This window comes from Wolffia australiana, chromosome 20, assembly GCF_029677425.1.
Source record: "Wolffia australiana isolate 7733 chromosome 20, ASM2967742v1".
Lineage (NCBI taxonomy): Eukaryota > Viridiplantae > Streptophyta > Magnoliopsida > Alismatales > Araceae > Wolffia > Wolffia australiana.
Window position 1 is genome coordinate 6,704,289 of NC_135854.1, and position 21,341 is coordinate 6,725,629.

The following is a 21,341-nucleotide window of genomic DNA, read 5'->3' on the forward strand; positions in this document are numbered from 1 at the left end:
TATTTTGTATGACCTCCTCTTTCTATATGTTCACATGATATTTGTTTTCTAGCTTGCCAATTATCTTTTTCATTGGAACTTTTTCACCTTCTATCTTATAGTGACCTTTTCTTTCACCACAAGCCTTGTGACATTCTCTTCTATTGGACCAGCTATAACTTGCACCTGGCTGTCTTCTCTAAGGATTATTTGAGTTTCTCCATTGAACCTTTCCAAGCCCTTTGAATTCTCTATTTGACAGTAATGGTTAATGATGTAGCTTAGAAGCCTGTTTCTTGAGGCCCATTAAGAACTGGCGGCCCAAGATGGAGATTCTTCAAGAAGTTGACAATATCTGCAAAAAAGTGCCTAGATGCCCTCAAAATCCTCTAACAAAGTCTTCTACCAGATTCTTCTTCTACCAGAATTTTCAGAATATCTTTGCTACACCTTTTTCAGAGGTGCAGATCTTATGTTGTGTTTTCTTAGAATCTTTTTGAGCCACACCATATCTTCTGACAGATTCTACAGGTCTGAGAACCTCCATAATATCTCTTCTCAGGCCTCTAGGCTTTTGATCTTTTTATCTTATCTTGTTCCTGTTGTTTTTTCCAATGTTTTAATTTGTCTTATTAAAGGTACTGTCATTATGGGAGACTCAAAACCCTTAGTGTCATATAGAAGGGCCCATAGTAACCTTGACAAATCATAATTATTGAAGTATTTTATTTTGTTGAGAAACCTGTTTCTCCCTTCTGAGTGTTCTCCTTCTCTCTTGCTCTAGGGTTTGTGGACTCAAGCACAACCCCGTTGTGGACTCTATGGTTGGAGAGGCTAGTTTTGTAGATTCAAGAGTTAGCTGCTTCAAGTAGAGGAAGCCATATAGATTCAAGTTGTGTTGCTACACTGTTCCAGTGCTAAGGGTGCACAATCAATCTCTTGCATATGGCTTGAAAATCATATGCATTCAGCATCACTTGTTTTTTTTTACGACTGGAATTTGTTGCCTTGGAAATCAAATCATAAATCCTCTTGTCATTGTTCCACTTAAGGGCCCTTGTGGAATTACTTGATCCCAAATATGTTTCATGTGTTCAATAAGAATTTTGGAAAGAATTTGAAGCCATGATTCTAAGAGGTCATGATTTAATATTAGCTTACTCTTGTTTCTATCCAAAAAATATGGATCAGAGGTTCAACTTCCTCGATCAGATGGTGGCTCTAACTTCTGCCCTCAAGAATGAGTTCAGCCCCAGTCTAGGAGATTAGGGCCACTGTATTTCAAAGATTTAGAGAACCCTGAAAATACCAGCTGTACACTACATGTTTGAGATACCTGAAGTTCACAGTCATCATAGTTATGTGTCTGCATGACAGCGTATGATTGTTGGTTATAACAGTATCTAAGCCAGGTTAAAAGATTGAACAACCATGGAATTACCAAGTGCACTCTAAAGCTTCAATATTTTTTACAGAAGGGAGACAAGTTGATACATCCTAGAGAGGGGATGGATGGATGGATGGATGGATGGATAAAAAGGAAAAATGATCAGATGGGTGAATGGATGAACAGAGATTGATAGATAGCAATATACGAATAGATAGAGTGACTGTCGTAGATAGACAGAAAGAGGGCAGAAATGTGCCAATTCTCATTCATATTGAATGGCCGACCGATCACACCTATACAGGAGAGATTGATGGAGATGAGGGACACATACACCTGAAATGTAGAAAGAGTGCAGAGAAAGAGAGAGAGAAAGAAAAAACTATATGAAGGAGAGAGGGAGGAATGAAATCAGACGTCGAAGGCGGGGACGGCAAACTGGGAGGCAAAGGCCTCGACCCGGGAGCGAAGGTCAATGAGGTCTGCATTGGAGTGAAGGGCCTTGAGGACGTCTTTCTGGGGCTGCTTCCCATGCTCTCGCGCCGCTGAGCTCGCTATCTGCGCCGCCCTCAGCAGGAACTCTGCCATCGTCTCAAAGTCCGCCTCCACGCATCCCCTCGTCGTCATCGCCGGCGTCCCTGCTCACCCATCCGACCATCTTAAGTCATTCATTTAGAGAGAGACATGCACCACCCACAATTTAGAGAGAAACATACCAATTCTCACTCCGCCGGGGGAGATGGCGCCGTTGTCACCGAAGATGGGGGTCTTGTTGACCGTGATCTGGCACATCTCGCAGACCTTCTCAAAGTTCTTCCCTGCCACAACAATTTTTCACAAAATATATCACTAAAAGGTAGAAATATAAAAAGCTTTAAAACAGCCCACAGATTCATAAACATCTTAAGCTTCATTTTACATCTCCGCAGAATATCTCACACAAGAAGATCCAACAGGGAAAAAACGAAAGGATACGACCACAAGATAGAAGAAAAATAATATTAAAGGTTGTTTTCCTGTCTATTCCATAAAAACCAGTGGTTCGTACCAACGAAGAGTTTTTGGAAAAGATTAAAAAATCATTAAAAAATAAATTCAACTGGAAATCGTGATACAACGATGGGATAAAATAGGAGAAGGCCCCACAAGGAGAAACGCCAACAGAAAAGAAGATGAAAAAGCCACTTTAGAAAAAAAAAAAATAAGACACGACCAGAACATACGAGATAAAACTAATCAAAAAACTTAATAGATTTACACAACCCCAAGAAAAAACCCAGTGAGTAGTCTCAGCCACAAAATGAACTAGAGGTGAAGAAATTAACATCAATAACGGATCAATAATTTCCAAAAGGTACCTGTCAAGCCCAGATTTCTGAGATCCCAAAGAACAAGGTGGTTGTCAGTCCCGCCGGTGACCAACCGACACTTTCGCCGGAGCAAGGCAGAGGCCAGCGCTTGCGCATTTCTCTTCACCTGCTGGATGTAGGCTTTGAACTCGGGAGTGGCCACCTGCTTGAGGGCGATGGCCAGCGCTGCAATGTGATTGTTGTGTGGCCCGCCTTGCATAGAAGGGAAAACGGCAAAGTTGATGCGGTCCTCGAAGTCGTAGCTGTCGGTCTCTTCAGGCTGGCAAAGGGGCATCGCCCTCTTCCTCTGCCTCTTCCCCTTTCTGTAAAAGATTATGCCCCCTCTTGGGCCACGCAAGCTTTTGTGGGTTGTGGAAGTGACGATATCGCAATATTCAAAGGGGCTCAGACATTCCTGCACAATATAACCCAATAAGCCTCCTTGTTCAGGGAAAGAAAGATAGACAGACATGAATATATTAAAAGAAAACAGACAGGAGAGACAGAGAGCAACAAAGAGAAACATACAGCGAGACAGGGAGAGAGAGGGAAGGAATAGGTAGTCCATGATGATAATAAGATACACAAGCCTTATAAACTATGTATACATGTATACTTATCACGATACATAAGACTCTCACAACGACATAATAATCTAAGGATGGGTTACGCTTAGTTAATAAGAAATCAACACATTAAATTACCATAAGAAAAGCTAAAACAACGCATCTGTTTTTCATCGACATACACGCCATGAAAACACAATCACAGGAAACTCCTCTTCTCACAGACAGTATTCCATTGAAGCAACATGCAAATGTCATGGACTACCTATCACTAACTTTGAACAGTAATGGATAAAAGGACAAAAGAATTATACATCCCACGTTGACATATCTGTGACAAGCCAAATTCCTAAAAAATTGCAGTAAAAGAGGATTCTTTAATGGATAAAAGGGCAAAAGAATTATACATCCCACGTTGACATCTCTGTGACAAGCCAAATTCCTAAAAAATTGCAGTAAAAGAGGATTCTTTAAAGGATAAAAGGGCAAAAGAATTATAAATCCCACGTTGACATATCTGTGACAAGCCAAATTTCTAAAAAATTGCAGTAAAAGAAATAGGATTCTTTAATGGATAAAAGGGCAAAAGAATTATACATCCCACGTTGACATATCTGTGACAAGCCAAATTCCTAAAAAACTGCAGTAAAAGAGGAATCTTTAATGGATAAAAGGGAAAAAGAATTATACATCCCACGTTGACATCTCTGTGACAAGCCAAATTCCTAAAAATTGCAGTAAAAGAGGAATCTTTAATTGATAAAAGGGCAAAAGAATTATCCATCCCACGTTGACATATCTCAAATTCCTAAAGAATGCACTAAAAGAGGATTCTCGCAGAGGAAATTCATTACCTTGGCAGCAACAAGACCACTGATATGGGCCATATCGCACATTAAAACAGCCCCACATTTATCTGCAATCTGTCTGAACCTCGCAAAATCCCATTCCCTGGGATAAGAACTCCCCCCACAAATCAGAATTTTTGGGCGATAATCCAACGCCCTCTCCTCGAGCTTATCATAATCGATATAACCCGTGATGGGATTGACCTTATAAGACAAACTCTCGAAGAAAATCGACGCCCCAGAAACCTTCTTCCCACTTGGCGTGTAATACCCATGACTTACATGGCCTCCAGAAGGCGAATCCAAGCCCATAATCCTGTCCTTGGGCTGCAAAAGAGCAGTATAAACAGCAAAATTTGCAGAAGTACATGAATAGGGCTGAACGTTCACGCCCCAGCAATCTGGGTCAAGACTAAAAGCAGCCAAAGCGCGATCCCAACACAATCTCTCAATCTGATCTATGAACTGATTCCCAATGTAGTACCTCGCCCCAGGAAGCCCTTCAGAGTACTTGTTCGTCAGATGGCTGCCAAGAGCATCAAGAACAGCCTTGCAGACGAAGTTTTCTGATGCGATTAGCTCGATCCCTTTAAACTGTCGCTGTTTCTCCTTCTCCATGATTTCGAAAACATCGGGATCGGCCACGGAGAGGCTCTGATTTCCCCAAGATCGGACGGTGGCCCGGCGAGCATCAAGATCAGGCTCGGCGAAGGCTTTCTTGTGGGGATGAAGACTCGTCGAAGAACAAGAAGAAGAAGACTCCCCGCCTTCCTTCCGCTTCCTGAGGCACATCGGATAACCCAGTATGCTGAACTCTCTCTGATCGTCTTCGTAACCTTCGATATCGCTCGCTGCGGCGGAAGAATTCTCCTTGGTCGCGTCCTCTGGCTGCTGATCTAGAAGTTGCAATGGGACGGCTCGGATCGGGAGCGAGCTTTCCCGGCATCCGGACTCCAATCGGAAGGAAATCGAATCGTTGAAGCAAGGAACAGCGTGAGAAATCGGCGGCGCGTGAAGATCCAGCGAAAGATTCGACTGCGGTGAGCTGAGATCCATGGAAAAACCCAGAAAAATTACACGGTTTTTGGGCGAAATCTTACAACCCTTTGAGATTGAAGGATCAACAACAGCAAAAGTTGAAGAATTTCATGGCGAAATCGACTGGAACAGCGATTTGGGGGAGGATGGAGAGCGAAACTCAACCCTAGCTTCTCTTCCGATCGGTTTTTGAGCGAAATCTCACAACCCTTTGCGACTGAAGGATCAACAACAGCAAAAGTTGAAGAATTTCATGGCGAAATCGACTGGAACAACGATTTGGGGGAGGATGGAGAGCGAAACTCAACCCTAACTTCTCTTCCAATTGAAGAAGAAAAATCGTAAGGCTGTTAGAAGAATGACGCCATTCATTCTTTAAGCCCCCTTTTTTATTCTTTTATTGCCGCAGAACCCTCTAAATATGAAAATTGTAAGAATACTCTACAGCTGGAGTTTTCGTCCAGGTTCATTGAACCAGAATTTTATTGCGGGGATTATTAATTTTATGAGTATATAATAAAATTATTTTTTCCTGGCCACAGCAAAAGGGCAGGAAATATGAGGGTTGTTGATTTTTTAGTGTATAAATGTAACTCGGGGGGAGGGATGTTATAATATTATTAGTTGGTGTTCTGTTTAATAATTTCCATAGGCAGTATTCTAGCAGCAAGAGGGAGACAAGTCTAGAGAGAGAAGATATGATATTGATGAAAAAATACAGGCCAGATCCATAATTCATGTTATTCCCTTCAATTTTATTTCAAAGAAGGGAAAGAAACAAAATAAAATATAAGAGAGAGAAGAAATAAAGATTGATTTGTTTCCAGGTTGCTGATATCGGACAGGGAAAAATCAGCATCAGCTGCCAAGATCAGATATTGGCTTTTTTAAGAATTTTTTTTTCCTGGGTTCCTTGAACATGTTAAATTGACCCATATTTTTATATGAAGTGGTCTTAATACATCATGTGATCTATCTTTTTAAAAACTCGGCTTAGTGGAGACTTCTTAATATACTTCTGAACTGCGTGGTCGTCCATCCTGAATTGCTCCTATCTCAACATGCTTAACTACGGAGTTCCCTTCTCTTAGTATCCAATTTGGCAAGACATCCAATATCGATACCCGCTCCCTTGTTATCCCCCTTCGTCTTTAGGTTTGGATGCCAATATCAGTTATCAGACTTTCTGGTATTTGACATAGTTTTTTAATGTATATTTACTGTATTGTGATATAACATTGTGGGTCATTAATATTTTTATAGTATGAATGATTAACATACTTAGTTAAGAGACTCCCCCCTTTCTTTTCTACTTCACTTTTCTCACTCTCTATCTCTCTATACAATTGTCTAAACTTTGAAGTCCTTTGCTACTTCTCTATGCCGAGCAGTGTCGTTAGTATTGCACTCGGATACCTCCCTCTATTTATATGTCAATATACCAATCTTCTATCTTAATTTTATCTCCCCCACATCTCCCCCTCTATGTTCCTCTCTCTCTCAGGTCTCTCTCTATCTCTTTACTCTTGTTATAGTTCTCCATATGTTCCTCTCTCTAATTTTCTTTTAAAAAATATTTCCCTCTCTATCTTCGCACTGATTCATACTTTGCTTGGTCAACACACTTATTGACCATGGAGAAAAAGGTAAAGATGTGGTTGGACTATACATTTGAGTCAATTGGGGAAAATTTAATACAATCTGGACCTACACATGTACATATCATGCTCAAACCTAAGAGGACTGCTCTCCACATTGACGCCATATCGGATATCTAATATCGGACAGCTGAGATCCAATATCTGGATGAAATCGAGATGATTTCAGATATCAAATATTGGAGACCGGGCATATATTGAATATCCACCCGATACCAGATATTGGGATGGATGTTGTAGGGGTCAGGCCGTGATTGGATGCTGGTACCTGATATCGGTTTCAGTATCCATACATTGGAACTGATATTGGATATCAGAATCTGATATCCAGGTACTGGCAACAGAAACCTGTAATGATACACAGTATCTGGACATCAGTTTAAAAAATAAGCACCCATTGTCCCATACGAAAAAAATAAGAGTAAAAGGCAGAATAATGGTTTGAAACTAGAGACAATGATAGAAGCATATTCGTTTAATCTCATTAAACTCAAAAGATATTATTTCATGGTGACTGCTAGGTAAGAAATAGACTCTTTTTTAAAATCAACACACGGTAGAAAAGGTCCTTGAGATTATAAATCTTACAGGCATGCAGGAAAAGAGCGAGACCAAGCCAGACGGAGAGTCAACCCTGCCCTTCCCATTCTATGTGTGTCAAGTTGAAGAAGCAGCATCACTCTAATTTTGCATGTTTACATTCGTAAAGTGTGAAGGAATTTTTAGGACCAACAACAACACAACTAAAATCAAAGGTGGCTTGCATATATAATATAAGATCCACTAATGAACCAGCTGCTATGCCTATAAGATACGCCATCAATCAGTATGTGCGGTACCCATCATGCGTTAAATATAGTAGACCAAGTCATACTAGAGTTCATTTTTGTCTGCAAGTCCTAGGCTGACTTTGGCTGGTTCAGACTAAATAATTGTTCAAACAATTTCAACCAGTCCTAGTTTATTGAATATTGACAATGTCATTAATCAAATATTACTTCTACTCTAACAGAGTATAAAGATAACTCATGTGGCTTAATTATGCATTTATATGTTTCCTAAGAAACTGATAACTTCTTTAAATTTTATTTCAAAAAAATAATAATAATATCCAACACCGTTTTCCAATATCGACATCCAACCATAGAGATGATGACAGATGCTGATATTGGGATGGATAATGATATTGGTACTGTGGCAACTGCTATCCAATATTGTCCTCGGATATCCAAATATCAGTAAAGACGAATATTGGATAACCCATTTTCAATATCTAGTTCAGCACCTGTGCCCCATATCAGCTTCCAATATCAGGCTCGAGAAGGGTGGACCCTGGCCATGAGGCATGCATTCAGCCCTCAAGGAGTGTGGTAATCCAGCATTACTATTTCAGTATTCATTTGTGATTTGATGTAGTTTATAAGTGAGTTCTTTAAAAGTTACTGAATATAATGCCCAAGTGTTTTGCTATTTCCAATTACTGGATATCGAATCCAAGATCTGATATCCAATATGCTTTAGCTATACCTGCTACTCTCTATATGATGGCGACATACATAGCGATATTTGATACGTACTACAGTCCTGACATCCATCCCAGTTTCTGATAACGTCATCTGAAATCCTCTTCTTTTTCCCATTTATCTGATATCAGAAAAGACATCGGAGGCCAAACACCAAGTCAAATGGGACGTGAACATGAGTGGTTTTTCATCAGCACAATCACTGTGCATTTGACTTCCCAAGTGAGGGGACTATATGTATAAGCAGGACACAGAAGGAGACCATCAAAGACTTTTTTCATCAGTATATCATGATGCCTATGACCCATCCAGCATGCCCTCGACTGCCGAAGTGATGGCTTCTTATTTGTAAGTATGCCCCCAAAAGGAGACCATGAGAGTTTGAGAAAAGATATATGGATAGAGAAAGAATGGGGTTGACTACAAAAATGCTGGCAGGAAGGTAAATCAAAATGCAAGACCTCAAAATACGTTTTTCCTACTTAAATTGAAGGAGAAGGAGAAGAAGCGAGCAGAAGAGGATGAGGAGGACGACAACAAGGACAAAGAAGTAGAACCAATACAAAAACATGAAATGAGAAGACAAGGAAGAAGAGGAAGAACAAGAAGAAGTGTGTGGAAGGAGAAAGAAGAGGAAGAGAACAAGAAGAAGCTTGTGGAAGGGGCTACAAAAAGAAGAGGAAGAACAACAAGAATAGGCATGTAGAAGGAGTTAGAAGAAGAAGATGAAGAATAAAAAGAACTAGAAAAACTAATAAAAGAAGATAAACAAGTAGTAGAAGAAGAAGAAGAAGAAAAATAAGAAAAGAGGAGGAGAAACAGAAGAACAAGAAGAGGAAGTAGAACAACAAGAATAGTAACGAGAAGAAGAAAAGAAGAGAAGAGAAGGAGAGGAAGAGGAACAAAATAACTAGAAAGAGAACAAAAACAAAAAAGAAAAAAGGGGGAGAAGAAGAGGAAGAGTAACACGAAGAAGTAGTAGTAGTAGCAGCAGCAGTATTAGTAGTAGTAGTAGTAGAAGAAGAAGAAGTAGAAGTAGAAGAACAACATGAATAAGGGAGAAGCTCAAAAAAACACGAACATGCAGATGGAGGAAGAGAAAGCTAGAAGAAAGGGGAAGAAGCTAGAAAGAGAGGAGAAGAAGATAATGATGATAATTATGATGACAAAATTGCGATACTAACCATGGGGGATGGTAAGGAAGTAGCGCGACATGAACTTTCTGAACCTCTTCTGATACTCCCTTGGGGAGATGACTGTGGGCTGCTCATTCTTGGGCACAACCCATGAGGCCTTGGCCCAATTCTCAAGCTTCTTATCCCACGTGTACTGCCTCAGATAGTCAATGATGCCAAACATCACCTCCCTCTTTCCCTCATCCACACCGATCAGCAGAGAGTAATCCATAACCCCTACTGCCTGCAACACAAGAGTTTCTCTTACTTCATCTCTCTCTCAAAAAAATAGGCGCATCATGATAATTATAATGATAATACCGATGAGGATGATGATGCGGAGGAGGATGACGATGACAATGATCATGATGATCTCACGATGAGTAAGGATGGATGGCATGTTCGATGATGATGACGATGACGACGATGATGATCTCGCGGTGACAAAGGTGTTCCTCCATATGATGATAATCTCATGGTGAGGAAGGAGGTGTCGTTCCTGATGGAGTGTTGGATCATGATGATAAAGATAATAATCTCTCCCTGAGGAATGTGGTTTTGGATGATTATGGTGATAATGATGATGATAATCTCACAGTGAGGAAGGGTTCATCCCAGATGGCACGTCAGAAGAGGATCATTGGATGATGATGATCATAATGATGATGATGATGATTTTTTTTGAAGAAATGATGATGATGATCTCACGGTGAGGAAGGAGGTGTCATTCCAGATGGCTCGTTGGAGGAGGCGCTTGGAGGGAATGGTGAAATAGATGGGCTGTGCTACCATGTCCTGCACAAAGTTCTGGTCCAGAAGGACCTTCCCAGGGTTGTCTCCTTCCGCCACGTGGCGGGAAAATACAGCACCTTTCAGGTCATACACACGGGACATAAGTCGTCCATGGAGGAGGTTCTCCATCACCACCAGATATATTTTCGTTTCCCTGCCATTTTTGGTCTGTTTAACCTGCAGTAGTTAATACATGCCCAACTGAGTATTAAGGTAAAGAGACAGAGAGGGAAAAGAGAGAACATGAAATTTATAAGAATGGAAGAGGAGAGCTATGAGGAGGAGAGAAAGGTGCATGGAGATGGAGATGAGGTTGAAGTAAAGGAGAGGTAGGGTTAGGAGTTGAAGTAGGGGTGCAGGTACAGGTGCAGGTACAGGTACTGGTACATTTCTAGATATAGGTATAGGCATAGGCATAGACATAGATACGCAAATAAATACTGATGAAGATATGAAAAAAGACGTACATAAATAAAGAGCTAGACTTCAAGATAGAGAGAAAGAGATAAATGTAAACATGGAGGAAGAAAGAGTTAACAGGTCTTTGAGAGAACCAGGGAAGTATCTCTTTGAGTAGAGGGACAGTTTCTGCAGCAATAACTGTAAGTTTTGGAATATAGAGAATGGGAGACAGAGAAATAAAGAGAGAAAGAGAGAGAGAGAGGTTTTGGAGAAACATTGAGAAAAAGGAAGGAGATGGAGAGGCCTACATAGAAGAGAAAGGAGGAGAAGAAGAGAGAAAGGGAAAGAGAGAGAGAGAGAGAGAGAGGTTTTCGAAAAACCTTGAAAGAATGAAGAAGGGAGACGCAAAGAATTATAGAGAAGAAAAAAAAAGGAGAGAGTGTGATACAAACCGCAAGTTCGTATCGGAGAGGACGGGAAGGGAGGGAGAAGACACCAGAATGGTCGTCAGCGTTGGAACAAATAATGCCTGGGTGGACTTCGGTTAGACGAGAGGCAGACGGAATGGACGTCACCTAAGAGATTTAACAGAATGGATGACGCCCAAGGGAAGATAGGCTTGGGATGGACTTTGCTGGAGGCAGACACATCTCACGATGCTTCTTAGCTGCCCTCCTAAAGGGAGGGCTACCATATTTTAAGAAATTACATAAGGGTAAAATGATTAAAATGCCACTATTAGGCAGGAATAATGTAATAAATTGGAGAAAAATGTGGAAATGCTCTGAGAATGTTGAGAAGAGACAGAGAAATTGGGGAAAAATGAACTGATCTTTATTACTGAACAGATGCCCCTTTTATACAAATTTTCACAGAGAGAGAGAGAGAGGTTAATGCTTTTGTCCAACGGTCAAAAACTGACCGTTGGAAAAAGCTACAGAAGAGATCCTTTTTTCAAAAAGGACTTCCAACAGCTATATTTATAGCTGTTGGAGGCTGGGCCTGATATAAATCAGGCCCAGCATATATTAGGTCCTTAATGGACCTAATATATTCCCTAAATGGGCCCTTCACTATTGGGCTCTTAATGGGTCCTTAGTGGGCCGTTAACGGGCCCTTATTGGGCCTGTATTTAAATCCATTTTAGGTTAGTTTTTCCATTAGATCCCTAGGATTAGTCTATTACACGTACATGGCCTCAGGCCCATAAGTTAGTAAAATTAGCCCTAGCTGGGCCGTGATGATCTAACAAATAACAAAAAAGACCCAGATATGATGGGGATCATATCACTGAGTACGAAAGAGGAGAGAGAGAGAGAGAGTAATAAGATTAGAGATAAAGATTAAGAAATAGAAATAGAGATAGAGAGATAATGAGATAGATATTTGCAGAGATTTTCCAAAGAGAGAGATGCAGTAATAGGGATAAATAAGTGGAAATAGATTCTTGATAGAATGCAGAAAGATTATATGTAAAAGACATAGATAAAGGGCGAGTGAGAGAAGGTGAGTGAGTGAGAATAAAAGAGCGAGATGCCGATATTGACAGTGATAAAGCTTTAAATACATAGATTTAGAGGGAGACACACCTGGTAGATGCCCAAGATCCTGGCGAGACATGTCTGGCTGCCAGAGCAGAATGAGGAAGAGACATACTTGAAATAGTCGGGAGCAAACTTGACAAAGGATTCGAGCTCGGTGCGACTAATCTGCTTTATCACCAACCACCCATCCAGGGATTTGGCAAATATTGCACCACTCTTCCCCCCTTGCGCATCCCAAGCCTTGCACCGGCCAATCGAAGCCACGTAAGCAGCCTCAGATGAACAGTTGAAGCTCCTCAGTCTATGAAACTCCTCTGGGAATAAACATATCACCGAGAATCCCCTGCTATTGGATCCTTTTCCGTCGGCTACCCTGATCTCCGGATGAAGATTCCTTGATGCCAGAATCTGGTCAATGGGCAGAGATCTTATGGTCAACAGCTCTTCTGGATGACTCATCTGCCATGAATGTAAAAAAGATCTACATCTGGAAATCATTTCCTCTTTCTCTAGTTCTTAGAGTTTCTAAAAAAATGAGAAAACTTTTAAGGATTTCAAAAGAAAAAAACAATATGCATCAACATAATAGTTCTCGCTGCAAAATGAATAATGAAAGAACTTTGAGACACTGCAACAAAATCATGTTATGATCTCCAGTTCATGCTACACTACATCCAATGGTTTTTTATGAAAACCAAATAAATATGCACAAAATAACTCAAAGATTTTATTTTCGTATATTGTATTTATATGCAATATTTTTTGTATGCAATAATTTCTGTGCGAGAGAAATCTCAGGAGTGTTTCAGCGGATTTCGAAGGGCCAAGGGAACCTCTTGAGCCAGATTTTCTTCTCTCCACAGGGCTTCAAGATCCTTATTCTCCAACCTTATACTCGCAATCACCCTTGCCATGTCAGCAAAGAGTTGCTCGCCATCCTGGAGGATCTTGAAAATAAAAAATAAAATCTTTAAAAAAATAATAATGAGAATAAACCATAATTTTGTATGTTACATCTCTAGCTTCTTCCTCTAGAAAATCTTGCTCTGTCCTGTCGTTGAAGTCAAGGATCGGAGGCGGCTGGCAAACAGTGTAAACATCAATGGGAGAGTGCACAAAAATCGCCACGTATGACCCCAGCCTGTACACATCTACATATTGAAGAACTTCGACGGCAAAAATGGTAAATAAAAAGCATTGCATTCATACCCGAAGAACAGAACCCATTCCTTATAAAGTAGAGAACCAAGTGGTAAGATCTTCCCGTATGTGGACTGGCTTAAAAAGCAAAGTTCCAAGAATCTCCCAAAGGAAAGGCCTCGAGCAGTATCGGACATTACAATCCTTCCACTTGACTTTGGACAGCCAGATTTACTTCTGACCCACATCCAGATTTCTCCCTCGGCTTCACCCGGAAGATGCTGTTCTATGGGAATCTTTCTCACCATGATAGTGAGGTTCCCGTTATAGTGGGTGAAGCTGTAAGAGTGTTCTTGAGGAGGTTCACCGCATGAAGAACAGAGTTTTCCCTGCTGTGGACATAATAATTCTTGAATAAATCTACCGAGTGGCACATCAGCTTTCCTGTAAAACTCTATGCGTGAGAGGTGGCTCTGTTCACAAGTCCTGCCCTTTAATGAGTGTTGCCTTGACAACAATACCAAAATCCCCTTGTTATCTGAGATTTCACTGTGTCTTGGGGAAGGGTAATTTGGTAATTTTCTTGTCTCTCTGTTGGACACTGATGTTTCACGTGAACACCTACTAGGAATGTCTACTTCGAAGGATGCATCAGGTTTAATGTCAATCGTAGAAGCATGCGAAGATGAGTAGCATACTTGGTGTGAATCTGAGAAAAGTTCCTTCTGATCAGCAAGAAATGCAGTTTCGCAGCTTAAATGATAAGCAGCAGAGACTGCTGACTGTACTGCTCGCTTCACCCTTTTCAGCTTCACACTATGACTTCCTTTTAGCAAAATCTGGTATCAAAATTAGAATTAAACTGAGCCAACCATTTCACCATCAAGGCATCTTGAAACTCAATAGTATTCCATGAATTTGGAATCTATAGTGTGATAAACTGAATATATGACGAAGATTGAACGTTGGAGTATTTATTTTCAATTGGCCATATTCCTATAATGCAGAACCCAACTAGATATCAAGTTGCTTCGATTTGCATTATCAAGAGTATGATCTAGAAAATATGTTGAATATAAACTAAAATCTGAAAGAAAATAACAGAAAAGTTAAAAACAAACCTTTTTTTAAAAAACAAAAATATATATATATATATAACTGCACATCAAAAATTTTAATTTTTTTTCAATGGAGGGCAAAACAAAGCAGATGACACAAAACAAGACTCATGTTCTCCACTATGTGATGACATGTAAACATTGAAATTTGAACTGGGATTGCTTACAGTACATCCAAGGGGCCTTGGACATCCGTCGAAGAACATTAGAGTCTTATTTTGCCTTTTCCCTCCTCCGCTCTGACCGGCATGATCCTCAAAGAACTTCTCGATATAGAAGAGATCACACTGCTTCAGCTCTGGACTCGTCAGAATGTCAGCAGATGAGATAATTGGGGAACCAGTACAGATGGAGATCCTCTTCAAGCGGTGGAGCTTCATATCAATGACCACCGATATCCTTCTCTCCAAAAGGGACTCCAGAATATCACGAGACACTGACTTCTCAACCAATATTATGTCTGGACGGCATGCATCTATCATCTCAATCATGAACTTTGAATATTTTTTTTCCTGTTTTCATCATAAAAACCTTAGGTAAGAAAATTTTCCATCTCCAGGGTAAAACCTAAATAAGACACTGATATTGGACTTCCCCATATATATCTGGAAAGGATAAAGAAGAACAACAAAGGTCTCACATAGGCCTCTTCGAGCCACGGGTGAAACAGGGGGTGGACAGATATGCCGCCAATAAATAAAAGTCATCTGGGAAACAGAAGGGGGAAGATGGAATTCTTGAAGTCTGTCAATGCAGAGTTCTGGGCTAGTCATCAGGAGATCCTGTCAATCCAGAGAGTGGCAAGACCAATCCAGATTGATCACTCATTCTATCTATTACCTCGTTCTCTCCTCGATCTCTACACAATTCCCTCCATCTATTCCCCTGTTGCATATTCTCCCGTTTATTTCTCACGATTCTTGAAGCTCTTACCCACTGTTGGAAAATTCTTGGATTATATTAGTGTTTCATTTCCTCTCGTTATTGCTACTATGATGTCAGATCAATATCTCTCCAAGAGGGGACCACATAAGAGACTTCCCTCATCTAAGGGACAGGAGCCTTGATTAGGTTCTTATTGAGGAAAGGGGAAAATGGGTAGTATCATGGTCAATCAGGGGAATCAGCAATCAATTATGTCCGAGAAACCTGCAGATGCGTCGAGGGAGTGAGGATCTCTGGAGATGGAGATCACAGACAATTGAGGGGAAGACCAAAAGCATATGTACAGATAACTAAACCACACTGGGATTTCAATTCGATAGTTCTTGCTGCCATTAAAGTGAGGGCCAAAACTGTTTAAAGGGAAAAAGGGAAAGCTAACCAAGCATAGCAGATACTCCTAAAATACCTCCAATGGGGTAGAACATGGCAGATACCCTCGGGGGTATTAATGTCGATCAGAAGGGTATGGATCGACCGAGGACTAGAGAAAGAGGGACAGGGATTGGATTGATAAGTGCCGGCCTGAGAGCAGATGACGGAGATAACAAAACCACAAGTCGATTTCAGTTCAACATTTTTTCTTCCCTTCTAAAGGGAGGCTACAAGTATTTAAAGGGAAAAGGAAGAACTGACCTGACAATCAAAAGACTGAAATGCCCCTAATGAGCTAAAGTGACTGAGATAACCATGGGTTATATGATTGTATGAACAAGTCATAGATCACAAAAAACTGAAGGGACCCACCTTTTCCATAGAGTCAAAAGATGACAAACAGACTGCCTCGTGGCCAAGAGCACCTTTAAACAGGAGCAATCTAGGATTTGTGAAGCTAGACTGCATGTGCCTATGTGCAGTGTTCTTCTTGAACACTAAGCCTTTAATCAGTTGGCTGCATTGGCATATAGAATATTCAGCTAATAAAAACATAGCTTTCCACTTTTAACAAATTAAAATATTTTTCAAGGATAAACTAATTGACAAAGGCATGAAATTCATATGATTACCTATGTGAGGGTGAACCACATGCAACACACTTGACCTTTATGTATAATCCAGGATCCATAGCATTCCCATCATTGAGATTTGGCCTAATTAACTGAGACGCTTCCCATGACAGAGCACTAACAACTTCAAGCCAACTGTCTCCAGACTCCTCTACGGTAGGAACTTCCTCTGCAGCCAAAAATTGGCTAACAAGAAACTTGAACCGACATTTCATTGCATCCATCAACGCTTTGTCTGGTTCTTGTTTCAAACACACTCTTTCTTTGTTATCTTCAATCATCGTCATAGGGTTCTCAGATTCAGCAGTGAGATCCTGCTCCTGGTAAGGAGGTAACCAGACAAGAGGATCTGCTGTAATAGTCTGAAAAAGTAACTTATTAATGGCTTTATCCTCTTCAGTCAATGGCATGGCTCGTTCAGATTCAACAGTGAGATCGTGTCCCTGATCTGGTGATAGACAGGTAAGAGGATCTGCTGCAATAGTATCAATAGGCAACTGATTAGTGGCTTTGTTCTCCTCAGTCAATAACATGGCTTGCTCAGATTCAGCTGTGAGATCGTGCTCCTTGTCAGGAGGTAACAAAACAAAAGAATCTGCTGCAATAATCTCAATAGGCAACTGATTAGTGGCTTTGTCCTCTTCAGTCAACGGCATGGTTTGCTCCGATTCAGCAGTGAAATCATGCTCCTTGCCAGGAGGTAACAAAACAAGAGAATCTGCTGCAATAGTATCAATAGGCAACTGATAAGTGGCTTTGTCCTCTTCAGTCAACGGAATGGTTTGCTCCGATTCAGCAGTGAAATCATGCTCCTTGTCAGGAGGTAACAAAACAAAAGAATCTGCTGCAATAATCTCAATAGGCAACTGATTAGTGGCTTTGTTCTCCTCAGTCAATAACATGGCTTGCTCAGATTCAGCTGTGAGATCGTGCTCCTTGTCAGGAGGTAACAAAACAAAAGAATCTGCTGCAATAATCTCAATAGGCAACTGATTAGTGGCTTTGTCCTCTTCAGTCAACGGCATGGTTTGCTCCGATTCAGCAGTGAAATCATGCTCCTTGCCAGGAGGTAACAAAACAAGAGAATCTGCTGCAATAGTATCAATAGGCAACTGATAAGTGGCTTTGTCCTCTTCAGTCAACGGAATGGTTTGCTCCGATTCAGCAGTGAAATCATGCTCCTTGTCAGGAGGTAACAAAACAAAAGAATCTGCTGCAATAATCTCAATAGGCAACTGATTAGTGGCTTTGTTCTCCTCAGTCAATAACATGGCTTGCTCAGATTCAGCTGTGAGATCGTGCTCCTTGTCAGGAGGTAACAAAACAAAAGAATCTGCTGCAATAATCTCAATAGGCAACTGATTAGTGGCTTTGTCCTCTTCAGTCAACGGCATGGTTTGCTCCGATTCAGCAGTGAAATCATGCTCCTTGCCAGGAGGTAACAAAACAAGAGAATCTGCTGCAATAGTATCAATAGGCAACTGATAAGTGGCTTTGTCCTCTTCAGTCAACGGAATGGTTTGCTCCGATTCAGCAGCGAGATCGTGCTCCTTGACAGGAGGTAACAAGACAAGAGGATCATTCATAATAGTATCAACAGGTAACTGATTAGCAGCTCTGTTCTTTTCAATCCACGGCATGGCTTGCTCCGAATCAACAGTAAGATCCTGCTCCTGATGAGGAGGTAACCAGATGAGAGGATCTGTTGTAATAGTGTTAAAAGGTAACTGATTATCGCCTTTCTCTCTGTTGTTTTCCTCATTTAAGCCATCTGGAGTCACCATAGACCAGTTATATTCCCTTGACAGATAAAAACCCGGATCCTTGTCTATACTTTGCATTTGACTCTGTAAAAAGCTCAAAGCAGGAGAAATAGTATCCTCAAGTTCATCTCCAAAGTTCTTTGGAGAATTATTATCCCCATTTTCACTCCAGGATTCTCGCAAGACTTTGACATCTCGCTCGTGTGGACTTACAACCCTTGGTTCATCTCCGTCCATGCTTCATGTTTCAAGATTTAAAAAAATTAAAAGAAAGAAGCACGGCAGCAATTAATAGAAGAAATTGGGCAAGTTTGTAGGAGGTATTATTTCTAAAATTCAAGTGACACTGAAGTATAGATAGATCAGAAAGAATAGCATATACATTGAATGTAAATTGTAAAGTGGAAAATATATTTTGGCATGATGGACCACCCAGCTTTTGCTGCATATCGGTGAATTAACTGAAGTCTAATTAGCGACAGAAAGGGGATTTTTTGATGGAGCATCTGTCTTTTGTCGATGGAAAATAAACATTATAGACACTAACTCACATTTTTCCTGACTCCTCTCCTGCCTCATCGTCCTCTGAAGAATAGATAAACACGCGGGTTAATGCAATCATAAGTTCATGATTTTTCATGTACTTTGGCGAGATTGATAAGAGTAATCACCTAAAGTAGATAAACAACTTTTGAAGCTTGCAAATGACGAGGAAGGACTCAGAGTTGGAGTTGAATATATACTCGAGCCATCTGATCTGGTCGCCTTTTCAGAATCGCACTCATCATCTGAAAGGGAGGAAGACTCCACTACATAATCCCCATTCTCCTTCAATTGCTCGATTAAGAGAGATTGAATCCCCTCATCGCATCCATGTTCAAGATTCTCCAGCTCTTGATCTTGATGCAGGTCCATTGTGATTGGAAGCCAAAAAAAGAGTTCAAATTAATGCCTCTCTTAAGCCCCCTGCGAAATCTGAAATTCAACTCCAAGTGAAAATCCTCAGATGCCTTGACAAACACACCAAAACTGAAATACAGGTCAACAGCGCCGTGAGGAGAAGAATAATGAAGTGATAAATCAAGTAATTGCATGTAAAAACGTTTGAAACGACTTTCAGAAGATCAATCTGGAGAGAAATAATAATCAAAACCAACTACCAGAAGACTGATCAAGCATAACTAACAATACAAGGTATCAAGAGAATCCGATTTCCCTGCCAGCAATGCCGCAAGTAGAGGAATACTCAAGTGATAGAACAAAAAACATTTGAACTTGCTTTCAGAAGGAAATCTGGAGAGAAAGAATAATCAAAACCAAGTACCAGGAGAATGATCTGGCAGACCAATCAATGCACGGCATCAAGAAACTCCGATTACCCTGATGTAATAAAACTCAACAGTGCCGCATGTTGAGGAATAATAAAGTGGGAGAACAAAGAACTTTAGAATTGACTTTCAGAAGACCAATCTGAAGAGAAATAATAATCAAATCTAACCACTAGAGAAGTGAACTAGCAGTACAATCAATACAAGACAAGAAGAGAATCTTGGAGATTACCCTGATGAGAAGAACCGATCTTTCGGCCGAGGGGGTAATCGCCATCCGCCCCGTCAACAGTCGCAAGGAAATCTCCCACGCAGATCGCCTCTTCGACTGATAAGCAGCAAAAATTCAACTCCAACTCCGTCGCCATCGCCCAATGCGCGAAGAAAACCGATCAGAAGAAAACAAAAACGAAAAAGAGGAAGTAATCCGGGGAGATTCTCCGCTGCTCATCAGATTAAAACTTTTAGAAATTTATATGCAAATTACTTCCGCTAATTTTTTTATCAATTTTCGATTTTTGGTGACAAACAATGGCGGTTCCCGCGCCAGGAAAACTAATTTATCTCTCTCTATGAACCGCCATCCAGATCATCATCTAGTTTCTTGAACGGCCAAGATCAGAGAATAGTTTGATCCAACGGCCATTTTTCGGCCAGCTCGATTGCCGGTAAATTCAATTAATTTATACCGGTAGCGAAAATTTTATTAATAAAAAGGTCAATATACACATTTAAAACATATATTTAATGAATCCGCTGTTTTGATTGGATGAATAAAAATTCCATTCCTGCGTCATTTGATTCACAAAATTTAAAGCCTTTTTATAGAAATAATGCAATTCGATAATTTACGTTACTTATTGGAATCAAAATTGAAATTGGAATCAAAGTTTTCCATCTAGCTAATACTTTTTTTCAGTTTGAGCTATGATGATCCCACAGAACAATTAGCTTCTTTGACCTAATTGATGCAAGTTTCATGTAATTTAAAGTATGTAGCCATTTTTATTTTATTTTTTAACTTCTCTTTGAAACGCATGTGACTATGTTAGATCACTTACACATGTGAATATGTGTATTTTAACCATGATAATTAAAAAGACAATCAATTTTATCAACATACTGAACTGGGGAATGTGTGCCAAAGAATTTCATGCCAACTCATATCTGGGTGAGTAAAAATACTCATTCAAGAAAGGAACTCAGAGCAATATAGAGGTAAATGCATGAGTTCTCAATCAACATATTAGTTCGAAGAATGAAATAAATTGACTTGAATATTTGTACTCTGAAGTGCATATATGGAAAATCTATAGGTGTAGCAGTAAAATGTGGGAGATTATCTAAAAGTCCACAAACAGAAATTTAAAAAATGACTCAAATACATCCTTCACCACTATATTTATTAGTGCTTAGCTCTGTAAAAAAGGTAATCAAACATAGAAATAAGCGAGAGAATTAATAGATATATAACAGGGTGGCAGGAGGAATAGGTAGATAATGAGGAATTATAAAAGCGTAACTTAATTATTATTCAAAGAATTATAAAACCTTCAAGGGAAATAACTTGAAAGACCGTACTTCTAGTAAAAGGTTGTTTAATATTGGCTATTCTTTCCCTATTTTGGGCTAACTATTCATCAATAATGGCTTCTTTGACAATGTTCAAAATAAGTTATTAACAGGAGCAGCTATTGTATAATGTGTTGCCTTTTACGAAAACAAAACATTTTCGTGTTGTAACATTGAGTTGAATTTCCTGGGTGTATCATCCAGATTTTG

General features: G+C 40.1%; 2 protein-coding genes across 9 annotated transcripts; both read right to left on the reverse strand.

The window, feature by feature from the left end:
* Positions 1-1,601: 1,601 nt before the first annotated feature.
* Positions 1,602-5,502, reverse strand: LOC144716021 (serine hydroxymethyltransferase 7-like). The gene is made up of 4 exons (XM_078591030.1): positions 4,136-5,502; positions 2,725-3,130; positions 2,083-2,184; positions 1,602-2,004 (listed from the first exon to the last, which is right to left on the reverse strand). The coding sequence occupies exons 1-4, from the start codon at positions 5,183-5,185 to the stop codon at positions 1,778-1,780; spliced, it is 1,785 nt and encodes a 594-aa protein (XP_078447156.1). The 5' UTR covers positions 5,186-5,502; the 3' UTR covers positions 1,602-1,777.
* A 1,310-nt stretch (positions 5,503-6,812) lies between these two features.
* LOC144715992 (putative 1-phosphatidylinositol-3-phosphate 5-kinase FAB1D) lies at positions 6,813-20,085 on the reverse strand. Of its 8 annotated transcripts, none has more exons than XM_078590966.1 (13): positions 19,792-20,085; positions 18,903-19,206; positions 18,783-18,816; positions 16,469-18,469; positions 16,209-16,353; positions 14,687-15,031; positions 13,471-14,240; positions 13,276-13,402; positions 13,095-13,208; positions 12,307-12,669; positions 10,232-10,492; positions 9,533-9,767; positions 6,813-7,173 (listed from the first exon to the last, which is right to left on the reverse strand). In XM_078590966.1, the coding sequence occupies exons 2-13, from the start codon at positions 19,144-19,146 to the stop codon at positions 7,139-7,141; spliced, it is 4,674 nt and encodes a 1,557-aa protein (XP_078447092.1). In that variant the 5' UTR covers positions 19,147-19,206; positions 19,792-20,085; the 3' UTR covers positions 6,813-7,138. The 8 variants fall into 8 exon arrangements, with proteins under 8 accessions (XP_078447092.1, XP_078447095.1, XP_078447093.1 ...); XM_078590969.1 differs by lacking the exon at positions 6,813-7,173 and adding an exon at positions 7,487-7,506; XM_078590967.1 differs by lacking the exon at positions 6,813-7,173 and adding an exon at positions 8,443-8,689 and having other exon boundaries at positions 13,095-13,199.
* Positions 20,086-21,341: the final 1,256 nt, after the last annotated feature.